Here is a 17,095-nt window from a genome sequence, read left to right on the forward strand (position 1 = left end):
AGCACCCAAGAAGGAGAGGTCGCCGGCAGAGACACAGGGGGCATGTGCATCTCCTCAACACACTGTCACACTCCACTCCATTGTTTTGGAGCTGGCTCCCCAAACACTGAGGCTGTGTATACACAAGCCCCTCTTCTCACGACTGCTGTCTTCCCAGTGTCATGGTATTTCAGGGCCTCAGTGCTTTGAAGAGATGTAGTATATAACAATGTTATTAATGACTTGGTTGTTCTAAAAATGGATATGAGTAGAGTACACTGTAGCTGATGTAATGTTTTGCTTTCTGTGCTTTTTTTTAACAGCTTGCAGTGCACGCTCTGACTTCTCTGTCACCTTGTGAATAAGCAGTCTTAAAGGGCAATTCCGACACTTTTCAACCTCATATTCATTATCTCCAGCATCATACCGGTGTCTACATATGTGAAAACGGCGTGATTCTATGATCTGTGGTTAAAAAGATAAGAAGAAAAGTCCGAAAAATGTATCTGTGACATCAGTGATTTTCACAACCTGCAACGAGTTTCTAGCCTGAGGGAAGGTCTTTTCTTTCTCCTCACGTCACCAAGAAATTCTCACAGTGTTTGAAAATCACAATTTTTTAAATGTTTTCACTTTTGATGATGTCATCGGGTAGAACTTTGTAACTTTGTATATTTTTCTTCAAAACTTTGAAATGTGCCGTTTTCACATTTGTAGACACTGCTATCGTGCTGGAGATAATGAAAATGAGGTTGAAAAGTGGGGTAATTGCCCGTTAAGTGCATAACTACTGTATTTCTAATAGACAAATCTGACTTCCATGTATACGAAGTATGCACAATGTGGAATTCTCCTGCCTTGATTTAGCCTAATCGTTATTTTGGAAAAAGACCGAAAATGACCAAAGAGGAGCAATGCTTCTTGAGACCAACAACCAAAGTGCAGCTGTAACAATATCAATGACTGAAGGAAAATATTTTGAAAGACAAATGCACGATAGAAGAGAAACCCATGAGCATAACGCTTTATGTGTCTCACAACATTTTACTGAGTAGGAACACGACTTTCCATGCTGCTGATAGTAAAGGGCTCCCAGCCATACTCAGTCTTTCAACATGACCCCCCCAATCTGCTTGGTAACAGCACAGCTATGAGTCCTACCGCCTACATACACATGGTGGTAAATGCAGAGTGGGTGGAGAGAGGCTTTTCCCATCATGTAGGCATCATCACCAGTGGTGGATTCTACACTGTTAACCCTTTACATGGACATGCAGATGTGGTGTTATGTGCTGCCCCGACAACTATAATTATAATATAGTAATAGCATGTTGACAAACAGATTACTACTAAGTAAATGCACTGTAAAAAAAACACAAGTAATAGCCGATATAATATTTACATCGCAGTATAAAATAGTATACATCATGATAAAATAGTATACATCATGATGATTTGTGGACCTTTGTAGCTCTTGGCTCAGTTGGTAGAGCATGACGCTTGTAACACCAAGGTAGTGGGTTTGATTCCCGGGACCACCCATCCATAAAATATATGCACGCATGACTGTGGATAAAAGCGTCTGCTAAATGGCATATTTTATTATTATTTTGCAATCAGATTTAAAAGAAGCTTCTAGTTTTGTGAGGGTTTGAGAATCTCAAGAACAGAGTCATCTTGTACTTTAAACCTGAGCCATGTTTTTCTGTCAGCAGCCCACCTCCCCGACCCTGCCTATGAGCTGTGAAGAGCTCTAGAGTACAACCTCTAGCACATTCTCTCTCAATCTCTCTCACAAACACACATAGACACACACATTTATGTTTTCCGGCAGAGATTAGGAGGATTTGCTTGAGATTTTGCCTGTCCACATTTGGATGGATTTTATTTTATGTTGGTAAATTGGCATGGAAAATGTGAAAAAGATCAAATCTGCCCATGTTTTGAGTCCACACGTTTTCAGTGGGCGGATGGCACTGGCGTGAGTGAGAGGAGGAGGAGAGGGAGAAGAGGAGGAGGAGGGGAGTTGCTGTTGCGACACCCACAGACCACACTGAAATGTAGAAATACACATATTTGCAGCAAATCATGACTTTATGTTCTCAAGTTTGCATTACTGTCTTAAGGTCTCGAGTTTGCATTTCTGTCCATGTTCCATTGTTGTAAGCATCTATATATAGAAAACAGACTATTGTTCAATTTTTGTAAGCACCTATATATTGAACACAGACTATTGTTCCATTGTTATAAGCACCTATATATAGAACACAGACTATTGTTCCATTGTTATAAGCACCTATATATAGAACAGACTATTGTTCCATTGTTGTAAGCACCTATATATAGAACACAGACTATTGTTCCATTGTTATAAGCACCTATATATAGAACAGACTATTGTTCCATTGTTATAAGCACCTATATATAGAACAGACTATTGTTCCATTGTTATAAGCACCTATATATAGAACAGACTATTGTTCCATTGTTATAAGCACCTATATATAGAACACATACTATTGTTCCATTGTTATAAGCACCTATATATAGAACAGACTATTGTTCCATTGTTATAAGCACCTATATATAGAACACATACTATTGTTCCATTGTTGTAAGCACCTATATATAGAACACAGACTATTGTTCCATTGTTATAAGCACCTATATATAGAACAGACTATTGTTCCATTGTTGTAAGCACCTATATATAGAACACAGACTATTGTTCCATTGTTATAAGCACCTATATATAGAACAGACTATTGTTCCATTGTTATAAGCACCTATATATAGAACACATACTATTGTTCCATTGTTATAAGCACCTATATATAGAACACATACTATTGCTCCATTGTTGTAAGCACCTATATATAGAACACAGACTATTGTTCCATTGTTATAAGCACCTATATATAGAACAGACTATTGTTCCATTGTTGTAAGCACCTATATATAGAACACAGACTATTGTTCCATTGTTGTAAGCACCTATATATAGAACAGACTATTGTTCCATTGTTGTAAGCACCTATATATAGAACACATACTAATGTTCCATTGTTGTAAGCACCTATATATAGAACAGACTATTGTTCCATTGTTATAAGCACCTATATATAGAACACATACTATTGTTCCATTGTTGTAAGCACCTATATATAGAACATACTATTGTTCCATTGTTGTAAGCACCTATATATAGAACACATACTATTGTTCCATTGTTGTAAGCACCTATATATAGAACACAGACTATTGTTCCATTGTTGTAAGCACCTATATATAGAAGACAGACTATTGTTCCATTGTTGTAAGCACCTATATATAGAACACAGACTATTGTTCCATTGTTGTAAGCACCTATATATAGAACACAGACTATTGTTCCATTGTTATAAGCACCTATATATAGAACACAGACTATTGTTCCATTGTTATAAGCACCTATATATAGAACACAGACTATTGTTCCATTGTTGTAAGCACCTATATATAGAAAACAGACTATTGTTTTCGAGACTAATAAATGTTGATAGAGATGCAGAGAAGATCAATACTACTGAGTAGTTACAGAACGTCCTGTTTTCCTCTTTCTGATAATGTCAGATGTTTCCAGTTATTTACACAGCTTTAGTGATTTGGTGCTGATGCAAGCACTGGGCCGTGGCTGATATTATAAATGTTGAATAACAAGCTGAAGGTCAGACTGTAAAGAAGACCAGGTGCAGATACAGAGACACTGGCCCCGGACAGAGCACAGAGACTATTCAATCACAACCGCTAAGTCAGAAACAAAGTGTGATGTTTGATTGAACAATCTTTGACATTATAGACACACACACACAGACACACACACACACACACCAACAGCGGGAACAGAACCTCAGGCTGCAGTGACTCAGGCAGTGGAAAGCCTAGGGGTATGAATGACATTAATAATGCACACCTTGGTCTCTTAAGGGGGGGGGGGGGGTAAAAAGACAACAACACAACTGCAGTATCCTGATGGTTCACCCATTCCATTCCATTATTACATTTTACAATGAACAGTCAAATAAAATATTGGATGAAAGTTCACAGTGTTTGATATTTGTCAGATGATCCCTTTCCATGATTCTATACTAGAGGCAAAGGTCACCTGAGCATGTAATGTATGCAGGAATATCCCTGAAAGCATCACTGTGTGTCACCTGTGAGATGGGGATGGAGAAGGAGCATGATACTAGTCACCTGTAAGATGGGGTAGGGGCCAGGGAGGTTCTACCTGTGAGATGGGAATGGGGTAGGGTCTAGGGAGGTTCTACCTGTGAGGTGTGGATGGAGTAGGGGCCAGGGACGTTCTACCTGTGAGATAGGGATGGAGTAGGGGCCAGGGTGATTCTACCTGTGAGATGGGAATGGGATAGGGGCCAGGGTGATTCTACCTGTGAGATGGGAATGGGGTAGGGTCCAGGGAGGTTCTACCTGTGAGATGGGGTAGGGGCCAGGAATGTTATACATGTGAGATGTGGATGGGGTAGAGGCCAGGAAGGTTATACCTGTGAGATGGGGTAGGGGCCAGGAAGGTTATACCTGTGAGATGTGGATGGGGTAGGGACTAGGAAGGTTCTACCTGTGAGATGGGATGGGGTAGGGACCAGGAAGGTACCTGTGAGATGGAGATGGGATAGGGTCCAGGGAGGTTCTACCTGTGAGATGGGGATGGGATAGGGTCCAGTGAGGTTCTACTTGTGAGATGGGGATGGGATAGGGTCCAGGGAGGTTCTACCTGTGAGATGGGGATGGGATAGGGTCCAGGGAGGTTCTACCTGTGAGATGGGGATGGGGTAGGGGCCAGGGAGGTTCTCCTGGAGGCGAACAGGGTCCGGTGACGCCCAGGTGTTCCCCGTCACCTCCACTGTCACGATGCCCGTGGAGAAGAAAGCGTTGGGTTTCCCCCCCATGTCCTTCACCATCACTGACAGCTTGTAGCGACCACACATCTCTGGGTCCAGGGTGGAAGCCCCTGGAACACACACACACACACATATCAATATATTACAATCAGAGAGCTGCATTACGTTGTTCACAGACAGCACGTTGAAAAAAGCGGGGAAACATTGTTAATAACCCACTAACAAGTACATCATAAAGACGTAATTAGCTAATTTCACAGTTAAATGGCCCCTATAGCGGCAGCCAATGGGGTGGATTGAGGTTGTTAGTGTTGTCTAGCTTCAGTCAAGCTGTAACATAAGGGCACCAGCACTGTGCAGAAATAGTCAATAAATCCAGAAATAACACCAGCACTGTCCAAATTGGGACTTTTTAAAATCAGATTTAACTGGTGTATGTGTGTATGTGTGTACGTATGTGTGTGTGTACGGGGATGTGCGTGTGTGTATGTGGATTGTGCCCGTGTGTGTATGTGGATTGAGAAGGGGTGTACTAAGTAATTCATTTAACAGTGAACAGAGAAAAGTAAGACAATACCATGTAGAATAAAACAGGGCAGCTGAGTGAGGGGCCTGTAACTCACCGTCCTCAGTGAGAGACACCTCGCCGGTCACAGAGTCTATGAAGAACATGTGACTGGAGGGGATCCTGGGGGTCTGATCCATCAGGCTGAAGCGCAGGTCAGCATGGGCTGTGTTACGGTCGTCACGGTCAGATGCCCCCACCTGCATGAATGAGATCCCTAGCCAAGAGACAGAGAGACAAGCTTCTGTACCGCTGTGTACATTCACACCGTGATTTGACTAGCATGACAATGCCTCGTTCTTATAGTGAAACATCCTTACACAGTCGAAATGCTAGTATTCCTCCTGGACAATCTTGATTTAATTATGATAACCTTCTGACTTTATTCTAACATCATTTGTCATGGCTTTGCATTTGGTAAAACTATTACTTGTTAACATATTTGTATCTACTGTAGTTCATTTGAATAGAGGATCACTTTATGGGGTTATTGGGATAATATCCTCTCAATGTAAAGTCTGCTCTTCAATTTCTTCAATTTCCTGAAGGTCATGTCACAATGTAATCAATGGTAACCCACTATTATCTGGTGGTGTGATGCTCACACACGCACACAGCTCCCTCCACTCAAACGCGAGTCTCCTCAGTGACATAAATCCAGACGCTTGAGTCATCTCTGACGCAAGAACTCAAAGAACTACCCCACAATAGCCCAAGATCAGACTGTAGTAAGACTTCAATAAAAAAAGATGAAGCACATCACCTCTACTTCTAATACACATACCGTACATGTCCTTCACTAGAGCCATGTGGATAGTTCAGGTGATACTATTCATGTATAAGTCATAAAGATTCAGACAATGCAAACATCACTCATCAGTGTGTATCAAGAAATAAACTCATGAATGTGTCACAAATTAAAATCCCTTCTGTGAACTCCGGTATTTGTTTTGTCCTGAATGGTGGATGGGCTCTATGTTCTGGCTAGTACAACCAACCTTTCAGAAGTCCCAGCTGCACACTGCCTCTCATGCTCTCCTCGATAAACACAGGCACGTTGTCGTTTTTGTCAATGACGCATACCTCCACCATAAAGCTCTGAGACTGCACGGATGCTGAGAAGGACACCTGCGAAAAGCACAAAGTAAATGCAAACTGTAAGTATGAAGGGCAAATATAAGTTCATATAGACACATACGGAAGGTAGCCTGAAGATCTACTTTGATTGTAATTAACTAAGGAGCCCATGTCTCATTTGGTGTTGCTAGACAGTACATTGTTTGAGGACATTGTTTCTCTCAAGCCAGAGATAATACACCCCAATTAAAACAAATCATTGCAATATTTCGCATTCAATTTTATGGTATTTTTGATGAGGATGATTATAATTTCGTTCATTGAATTATCACAGGTCATAATCACATGTATTGTAAACATATCACTACATGCTTAGATAATGCCATAAATGTGTGACTGTCAACCTGCAGAGAGTAAGATGGCTGCTTCTCTCTGTCCAGAGGCTTCAAGGCGTAAAGAAATCCTGCCTCAACTCCAAAGATCCCCTCATCGTCCCCTGTCACCACCACGTCAGTGGAGGTAGCTGGGAGGTTAGGGAGCTGTGTTGGACAAGTACAAAAATATGACTTAAATTTACAAGTCCCTCTTCTGTCACACCCTGATCTGTTTCACCTGTTCAAAAGGGATCGTATCTACCCCCTCCAGGTGTTGCTTATTTTCCCCAGTGTATTTATCCCTGTGTTTCCTGTCTCTCAGTGCCAGATCGTCTTGTATGTTTTGTCAAGTCAATCATCGTGTTTTTCCTGTACTCCTTTTCTGTTCTCTTTTTATAGTCCTCCCAGTTCGGACTCCTGCCTGACTCTGGACTATTTTCCTGCCTGCCTGATCATCCTGCCTGCCCTGACCTTGATTCTGCCTTCCCTTCGGTACCTATTAGACTCTGATCTGGTTTTGACCTTTTTGCCTGTCCGCGACCATTCTCTTGCCTACCCCTTTGGATGAATAAACATTGTAAGACTCCAACCATCTGCCTCCTGTGTCTGCATCTGCGTCTCGCCTTGTGCCTTGATATCTTCAATACAATTAGACTTTAACTTTAGTATTCTCGGCAAGAGTCACATGTGCAGCTAAAATAAAACGTCTGCTTACTGTGTGTGGGCAAATGTTGACCTTTTACGTCAAAGTTGAAAAGATAACTATGTCACTGCAAGCACAGGAGATCTCTGGGCCTTGTGTAATGAATTTTTGCTCTGTTCATAAAAAGTCAATTGAACATTCACCCATTCTATGATGTGTAAATGGTTGAGTATGTGTATGTATAGCTCCATCTGGCAATCCTTTTGACTCTTTTGAGTGAGCGGTTATGTGTCATAATGACCGTTGATATTTTCCCCCTTGTGGAAAACTTGTTCACCGCTGACAGTTTGTTCTCAAGGGTGTCACAAGCTGCTGGCAGAGGGGCTGTCACGAAACAGACGCCCTCTGGTCCAGACCCACAATCCCTGTGTCTGGCTCGGCCATGGTCAGGTATGAATGGGTATCCTAGTCATGGTGCTGTGTGACTGTCTGTCGTAGAGGACTGTCATGCAGCCTGGCCTGGTATGGTGTTATTGTTGCATGGCTAGAGCAGCCTATAAAACAGCAGCATGCTGGTGATCTCGTGTTTCCAATCAGCACTGCATGTTTTACGACTTCACATACCACATAGCAACTGGTTCTCAGCCGCCACAGCCGTGCCAATGATCTCAGCATGCGTTTAACTCCCGAGAACCCAACATTTTGATTTGGTCTGGGAAACATATTTTTTGACTGCCCCATAACCTAATTTTAGACCAACAGGCTGAAAAGTTTATATTTAAGACTATGCAGTGGTTGACAAAGTAGCTAATCGTTCAAAACCAAACATTCTTCTCTTGTTATGCCTCTAATGTGTTGACATGAAATGCAAATGTTTTCATGACAGAAATGTACCTTTTTCATTCTTGCATTCATGTTGTGATAAAACAAAACAGCTATCATGTGCCAGAGCAGAATATCTGAGAAGATCAGAGCCGTTCAAATAGTAAAACAGGTGAGAAAACAACTCTGTCAGTGCCTTTTCTGCTCAAGAACACACATTTTTAAGTAATAATGTTGTCCTTTCCACCCTAACACTAAGTTGTGCCAATTGTCTGATCTCCACCATGTCCACCATTAAAGTGAATCTGAGATGTGTTTTGATCATACATCATGCAAAAGGGAAGAACATTGACTGGACTCAAAAAGGCGTCCAATTACAGTGTCAAACACATGCACAGCCGGGACAAACTTGATGATTTATAAGTGCCATTTTGAAAAGAATCCTCCTGCCATGAATGCAGGGCTGATGGTCTAGCATTGAACAGACAGCCAGAGGCGTTCCAATTTTTGTTTCGGGATGAGGGGGCTATGCGGGAGTAGCTCCGTCATAATTATATCTTGAGCACTAAGTGTAGTGCAAGAGCGAAACATTGTATGGCCCTTCTCTCTCTTTAACTTGCATACAGCCATTAATACATCAATCTCAGCAGGCCCAGGGATGCATCACACAGACTGGCAGCAATATGGAGAGAATTATTCCTTAATTATTATTCCCCTATAAGCAAGCTGCTTTGTTGTAAATGTTTATTTTTTTTTGGCAAAAATGGTCAATCTAACTGAAATGTCTTACCTTAGCCAGGTACCATGGGAAAATACCATCATAGTTTTCAGGGACGCCAATTTTAAGATTGGCCCCTGAGCACTGTGCAGGAGTCTGAAGTACCACCAACTACACAATTCCAAGGAGACAAAGGACAGCATGAATTTCAATAATTTAGTTTAAGTTTGTTTTCACAAAAACAGTATAAAAAAAGTATAATAATCTGAGATTGCTATAATAACTTGTGAAGGCCACATTCAAAGGAAGCATACTTACAGTCAGTGTAATGATAAAGATGGACATAACTTATCTTCTAGTCATGTGTTTCTGTAACTGTATATCTGTAAAGTCAGGATGCACAACATTTCCAATCAAACAGTGGTTATCTTTTACGTTTGGGAACACATGGTTTCTATAATTTCTGTCTTGTTACTGATTGATTCTCACTGTTATAAAGCAGAGAAAGAAAGATGGAGAAAGAAAAACAATGTGAAGGCTGCATGTGCAACTATTCTATTTTACTAATCTTTTAAAACATTTTTTTTAAAACTAGACCTACCAATCTGCGGAATCAACCATCTTTAAAAGAAAATAATTTAAAAAGTAAATAAATACAACTTCAATAGGCCTACCTGTGCAAGAAAATGTTTAATTTAAATGCCTGTTAGGTTAAACATATACTCAGTAGCCATGGGCAGTAGGCCTACATGGTACATTAATGTCTCATCACATTCACAGACCTAAAAGCTGAACTAACCCTGCAACCTGGACTCAAGGGTAGACGTAACATAGTCAATATAAAATCTGGGTCACTCAAATTAGTTTATGTTTCAAATTACAATTTCTATATGTTGCGAATTCCAATTTGTGTGATATTTCATGAATTACAATTTGTTCAATATGTTACAAATTTGAATGATATGTTACGAATTACAATTTGTTTTGGCTAACGTTAGCTAGGTGGCTAACACTAACGTTCGCTAGGTGGCTAACACTAACGTTAGCTTGGTGGTTAACATTAGCTAGGTTAGGGGTTAATGGTTAGGGGAAGGGTTAGCTAACATGCTAAGTAGTTGCAAAGTCACAAAAAAGTAGTAAGTAGTTTCAAGGTTATGCACCCGGCCAACAACCCTCCTTTAGTTTTTTGCCTTAAGTAGCCTTCTGTCTTGTGTAACCATATCGAAGCCATACTATTTTGAGTGTACTATGTCACGTATAGTCTATGAGACCTGGCTGCACTCTCTGTTTCCAGCACACGATTACACCTGCGACACAAAACAGCCTAGCAATGAATTGATCTCTCAATAAAAATAATAAATAAATATTATGACTTTATAGTATGTGTTATATGGTCACAAAGGAGAAGGCAATTGGCACAAGAAAGAGTTAAGGATGAGATTTTGCATTCCAATAAATGACCCCAAAATAAAATTATGCTGGGCACAAGTCGTAGGAACCCCTGTGCCTCGCTCATCGCGCCGCAGACAGCAATTCACAACACCCATAGGCCATTCGCTTGGAACAATATTTAGATGTCTTATTATGATTTACAAAGACCGGCGAATGAAAACAAACGCACTCTCTCAAAATCAACCTGTAGGTCAGAATAAGAGCCTGTACCTCACAAAATCTGAATAAATGACTGGCAAACATCACTTATTTACCTAACACTCCACGATCATTTTTATAACTAAATTTTCATTCGAAAACGTTATATTTATTTTGTCTTACCTTCTCTCAATCTTGTGCGTGTTCCCTATGAAGGTGGGAGAACGGTTTGAATAGTGTGGAAAAACGAAGTGCGTTTGCAGGACTCTCCAGTTTAATGTTTTACTACCTTGTTTCCTTCCAGTAATTCTGTTGGTCAACAAGACTCCAGTCCACTGAACAATCTAATGAATGAATATTTATGAGGACATAAATCAAATAACAAGGAGGTCTGTTTTAAATATATATACACCTTTCGTTTTTGGTGTAGCCTAATTGTTTTATGATCTGGGTAAGAAAAAATATGGAATAGTTGTATTTCATTTTTTTTATTAAAAAAATTCAAATGTAAACATAAGGAAATTATTAAATATTAAAAGGAAGTGCAAATCAACTGTATTTAAAGCAAAACATTAAATTCACATGACAAATATAACTTATTGCTTTCTTCATTCACATCTGGACTGAAGGTAAGGACAATAGAATAATATATATTTTCCAAAACCTGGCCTAATCCCCATTACACATTATTCATGTGCTCAGTATCATGGCCAAAGTACGAACCTGCGTACCCAGTTTCAAGTAAAAATGACTCCAGGTGACAGAATGCAGTGAAATCACTCATAGTGCTTACATTTCCATTGCTTTTCAGGACAGTGTACCATAATCTAATATTTCATGAGGGCTATATACAACACTACCAACACTAAATGGAGTAGAACCAAACACACTGTCCCCCATTATCAAGGCAATCTTACAACTCATGGTTTAAAATAACAAGCCTTGGTGGATTTAATATACATACACATAAGGCAGACAAAAAAAAATGAAACCTCATGCAGATCATTAACATGAACATGTCTGTTGTGTTTAATTAATATAATAAAATATATAATTTCTGTACAGCTCTATCAGTCCTTGGGGTTAGTGATAAAAACACACAGCGTCTGGTCTTGAAGGCCTAAGAGAAAAAAGCAGTCCAGATACTGTACTCTCAGAGGACCGAGAGGTCATGGCAGGACTTGGACTTCTGTCTGAAGGCCATCTTCTTGTTCTTCCGGGCCACCATACGGCCCAGGAAACGCTTGGCCTTCTTGCCAATGCTCTCGCGTCGCTTGCAGTTGGCCATGCGGCGAGCATTCTCCTCCTTGCTGTCTTTGCGCAGTCGGATCTGCCGGACGATGCCATCGAACAGGTCCCTGACGTTGTGGTGGAGATTGGCTGAGGTCTCAATGAACTTGCAGTCAAACACCACAGCGCAAGCACTGCCCTCTGCAACAGCAACAAAAAAGAGGGGAGGCGCAGGTGAGAATCTATCATGTTCCCTGGGGACAGTGACTTCACCCTCACCATTATGCCTTTGCATAACACCTTGAAACTAGCTTTGACATTCTAAAATAAGTAGCACTATGCAAATACAGAGATGCCTTGGACAGAAGAGATCACCGTCACTTACCATCCACAGAGACTTCTCTGGACCGCACCAGGTCGCTCTTGTTGCCCACAAGGATGATGGGAATGTTTTCAGACTGGCGAGCTCTGCGTAGCTGGATGCGTAGCTCTGACGCCTTCTCAAAGCTGGACTTGTCTGTCACTGAGTAGACGATGATGTAGGCGTCACCTATCCTCATGCACTGTTCCTTCAGCCACTGACTGTTATCCTGCAGGCGAAAGAGAAATAGAATTAGATTAGCTACATTGCTTATCTAATCAAAAGCTACAGGTGCTCAAATAGATTATAGTGATATATGATATTATACACCAGCATTAGAGCACTACACATTACGTCAAATGATATGCTATGACTAAGACCAATTTTACTGAGGGTCAGACTGAAATTGCATAATTTGCAGTATATGCCTCACCTGCTCCCAAATGTCGTACAACAAGATGGACGCCTCCTCCTCGTCCACCTCGATCGATCTGTCATATGTGTTTCCTGAAACAAAAGCAAGCAGGCAGATAAATACTCCTGGCCCAAATTCTACAAACCCACTAACTTGGTCGAGTGTGAAGTCTCACTCACTATTGCCCATTTATATTGCCCATTTCATGATGCTTTTAGTACAGCTTATTAACTCTCAATGAACCTGTATCTATCTGTGATGGGTACTACTGTGCATTACTGTCTCCTTCCCTCAGTCATTGATTTTCATATCTCCCATCCACTATCGCTGTGGCTGTATATGTCAACAGCAGTACTTTGATATATGTGGCGCCTTACTGACTGGATGGAAATAGCAATAATCAATGTACTTCAACTTGTGTGCCAAGATGATATGGAAACCAATCCTATATTTACTTAGTTTGGAGCCTATGTACATTAGCTCTAATGGGGTGCTGAGAACAGCCACAGTCAAACAGTTATTTTCTTTGTCTAAAAAAGTATTGCCTTTGAGTGTATTCTCAATGCTATATAAACTTCAACACCATCATCTTCGGTAACCGTCATCAGACACACACCTGTCTCGTCGCAGTCGTGACCATCCTCGACTCCACCGAAAATACGCGCCAGGCTAGACTTGCCGACACCCTGCTCGCCGAGGAGAACCACCTTGTACACATGTCCCTCCGAGTCGCTGCCGGAGGAGATAACGGAATCGGACGAGTCCGATACACAGCTGTCTCGGTGAGGCTCACCGGGGGTGTAGGACGTGCAGCGCATAAGGTTGGACAGCTCTCCAGTTTGCACCTTGCGCATCTCGCGGTCGTCCACTGGCATGCTTCTTCTGTGCAGGTTCTGCAGGTGCATGGGAAACGGCATGCTCCCTCTCCTTTTGTCCATGTTCCGCAATTTGTCACCTTTGTTCAAAGTCATATTTTTTTTTGTCTGTGAAATAGATGCGCTCTTTAGTAAGATTCCGCTGTTAACATGAAAAGCAACCAACTCTGACAAAGAATGCATTTCTCATCACTACGCCTATATGTAGATTTTTTTTTAAATCCTTTATTTGGCCACAGCTTATATGAACTTTTGTGTCATATTTATTTGAACAAATGAATTTAAGACAATCGTGTGCCTGTATCCTATGATATTAATTACGGTTTGATGGAGCATTGACAATGTTAAAATTTAAGTTGAACTCAAATTATTTGAAACAGCAATAGCCTAATTAATGTATTATCACGACTGCAAAATAATTCAATTCCATAGGCAAACTTACATTTGATGTGCGTCTGTGGTATTCCAAAATCCTGAATCAGACAATCCACTTGTGATCTATCCTTTCGTTAGCTTGGTCACTCAGTGAAGGGAAGTTTCGGTTTGATACAGTGAACTGTACGGATCCCCATATTTATCTAGTTGCCGAGCGAGTGACGTCACCATGAGGTTTGCCTCTGAGAGTCACGTCTCTTCTCATTATAGTGCTACGTAACATCATGCCAGGGAGGGAGGAGAGGAAGTGAGGACCGCTCCACAGAAACGTGATTGGAAATGATGCGCGGGCGGGCAGAGGGATTTTCCCCTCCTGCAATGCAATGCCATCGTGCCAGTGATGTAATTATTTTTGCAGAGTAATTCGGCCATTTACTCTCAATAAGGGGTAGGCTAACTAGCATAGTTTTAACACCAGTTGGCCCAGAGCCATGGAGAGTTGACCTGACACGGCCTCCGTGCTTAGTGATGGCGCGCGCCACAATGTATATGGACAGGTCAGGTGTTCCCAGCCATTCGCAAGGTTTACCATGTTCAATCAATTATTTTAAATAACACGATTTGTTTGTAATTGATAAATGATCTGCTACAAATCGTCTGTGGATTAGCCAAGAGCATCTGCGACATCAAGCATTTCCAATAGATGCTTCTCAGCATTTCGGCCCGTAGCCTTGGTGACACGAGTTGTGATGTGAATGAGGTTAATGTGAAAAAAAGCGACGATTCACCACAGAAATAGGACACATTATCACTTAAAACGACGCCTGGACATATCACTGGGGCCACATGTATCCCAAAGGACTCAGCAAGCGACAGGAAAGAAAGACCATGAAAGAAAACCATTGCGAACCAAAATAATGATGATTTCACCTGCATCAGTATGATTGAGGTTAGTTAATCTAGTCTGTAGTCGTCATCTGCTGGTGGTTATGTGAAATGCACAATGTTATTGTAGGCTGCTGGGACTGCAAGGTCTGTCTTTTACCATTCTGCTTCATGAGAAGGAGAGAAGACCAGTGAGAAAGGAAGAATTACTAGCTTACTTCATTATTATCTCTGGCAAGTTGGCAAGCCTCATTCCTCATGATTGGAGACAATGCTCAATACATAAAGTCATTGGGTGGTGTATTGCTGGACAGACTAATGTTAAACGCATTCTCAAGTGACATTAACTGCCACACAGTTACTAAAGGTTTTCAGTTGAATAGCACAATGTTTCCAAAAACATGTATTGGTCAAATCTTTTCATTGATTGATGTTTTTCTTTGTTGTCGGGGGCTTCTTTTGGTGGTCTATGAAACGTGTTTGACTCGCTGGGTTGCTCTGACTCAGTGGTAGCTTGATCTTTTTATCTTCTGTCTCCATCACTCACATACACATGCAGAACAGTGTGGAGATGGAGATGTTTTTCTCCATTCTTATAAACAAAGTCCACATTAAGATACCAGCTGTTTTGTCCTCAGTGACTCACTAGTTATATTGGGTTGCTCCTGTAATTTCATTAGCATAACATTTTTAACATTGAATAATAGATCAGTCAGTGTTTACGTAGCCTACTGAAGTCTGCTGAGTGGTCTGAGTGGTGTTCACTGATTGTGGGCTATATAGGGTTGAACACCTCAGTGAGAGAACCCATGGTGTAGGCTGTTGTTATTTACAGAAATACATTTGCATATTTCCGTTAGGAAACGCCTACTCTGTGAAGTGTGCGTGTTCAATATCACAATTCGCCTTTGCACTCCTAAACAACGCACTCCTAAATAACACATCTTAGTCCACTCTGCTCGAAACAGATTCTAGTATTGGGAACATAATTCTGTATTGAGATCAAATGTTTCATCGATGACAAAATTGTCGGCCAAAACCCATCTCGTTTCATCTTCTCCCACGGCCGGCACTGGGTTTACCCTCACTACCATATTTGGTAGTGAGTAGAAACGCCAAGCGGATTCTTCACATTTATACATCCGGTGAAATATCTGTCTCATTGTTCAATCTGCGCTACAACGGTGGATATTGCTCGTCTGCCTGCCGCTAACTCTAGCAGGATTGTAACTGCGCGTGCATGTCGCACGTGGCTGGCTAGTCCAACACTGAACTCTTCATTGAAACAATGCTGAAACTTCAAACCAAGGGCAAATCAGTGGTACATTTTAATTTGTGCCGAAATCGAAATTAAAATAAGTTATCTTGCAAATTCAGCAGGCTATCAGGTGAAATAGACGTTTAGAAGTGTCGTCTTTATTTAATTACTTTGGTGTGGTTATCAATGCACTAGCACCTTTTTTACCTCTCCTATGATAATTATTTTTTTATTAAGTTGTACAAAAGTTTTACTGTGCGTGAAGTTTCAAATGCATTTGTCATTACTAAATGTGTAATGTCATCGGTATTTTAACATTACAATGTTTTAACACACAAAAACAACACACTCTTTGTGAGAGTGGGGGAATCTGATTTAATTGGTCCTCAACTTGTGGCTCAGACACTTCATTCATGATACATGTAGTTAGCCTGCCCTGGAGCAGGTTAGTTCTGAAGATTTCAGTGACATTTACCTGGCTAAAAGGAGAGCCACTTCATTGGTAGCAGTTATCCCAAGTTGAACTCAGAGTTGACCAAAGTTACCTCGCTAACTCCTCAAACTACATTCGTAGTATAAGGCTCTCCAGCCTGGCTTTTGAATTTTCAGGTATTTACTTAAAAAATAAATGGTAAAATGGTAATGACACAATAATAACCTATGTCACAAGAAAAAGTCTTATGTACTTAACTGTTCCATAGGGAATGAAGAGGAGTAAGTAAGTAGTCGTGCAAGGAATAGTCAGCTCCACTGAGACATGAGCTGTGTTCGAATACCCAGACTAAAATACTGTATGCTACACACTTAATGACTATATACTACATACTATTAGTTCATTTTAGTATACTATAAACGAACAGTATGCTTTCAGTTGAGCGTACTAGCTCTTCGCCTGTCTACTGGAAGTTGATGCTGTTGCTATGCAACCTCTTGCTAGCTAGTTAGCTTAACAAATTACTAGTTAGACATTGTACGACTTGGGGTGTGTTCTTAAATTCAATGTGGAGTACCAGAGTGCGCTCCTAAA

The 17,095-nt window shown here is 40.9% G+C and overlaps 2 protein-coding genes across 2 annotated transcripts in view; both read right to left on the reverse strand.

The window, feature by feature from the left end:
* Positions 1 to 10,966, reverse strand: part of cdh16 (cadherin 16, KSP-cadherin) — a 36,349-nt gene extending 25,383 nt beyond the window's left edge. The window contains exons 1-7 of the mRNA XM_036980636.2: positions 10,853 to 10,966; positions 9,398 to 9,462; positions 9,152 to 9,250; positions 6,927 to 7,061; positions 6,444 to 6,573; positions 5,504 to 5,662; positions 4,794 to 4,990 (exon numbers count right to left, since the gene is read on the reverse strand). Coding sequence (XP_036836531.1) covers positions 4,794 to 4,990; positions 5,504 to 5,662; positions 6,444 to 6,573; positions 6,927 to 7,061; positions 9,152 to 9,250; positions 9,398 to 9,424 — 747 coding nt within the window. The 5' untranslated portion in view covers positions 9,425 to 9,462; positions 10,853 to 10,966. The remainder of the gene's footprint in view (positions 1 to 4,793; positions 4,991 to 5,503; positions 5,663 to 6,443; positions 6,574 to 6,926; positions 7,062 to 9,151; positions 9,251 to 9,397; positions 9,463 to 10,852) is intronic.
* A 175-nt stretch (positions 10,967 to 11,141) lies between these two features.
* On the reverse strand, positions 11,142 to 14,115 carry LOC110526288 (GTP-binding protein RAD). The gene is made up of 5 exons (XM_021607116.3): positions 13,993 to 14,115; positions 13,292 to 13,658; positions 12,694 to 12,767; positions 12,285 to 12,489; positions 11,142 to 12,100 (listed from the first exon to the last, which is right to left on the reverse strand). The coding sequence occupies exons 2-5, from the start codon at positions 13,644 to 13,646 to the stop codon at positions 11,823 to 11,825; spliced, it is 912 nt and encodes a 303-aa protein (XP_021462791.1). The 5' UTR covers positions 13,647 to 13,658; positions 13,993 to 14,115; the 3' UTR covers positions 11,142 to 11,822.
* Positions 14,116 to 17,095: the final 2,980 nt, after the last annotated feature.

Source organism: Oncorhynchus mykiss, chromosome 6 (genome assembly GCF_057628025.1).
Source record: "Oncorhynchus mykiss isolate SJ-2025 chromosome 6, ASM5762802v1, whole genome shotgun sequence".
Lineage (NCBI taxonomy): Eukaryota > Metazoa > Chordata > Actinopteri > Salmoniformes > Salmonidae > Oncorhynchus > Oncorhynchus mykiss.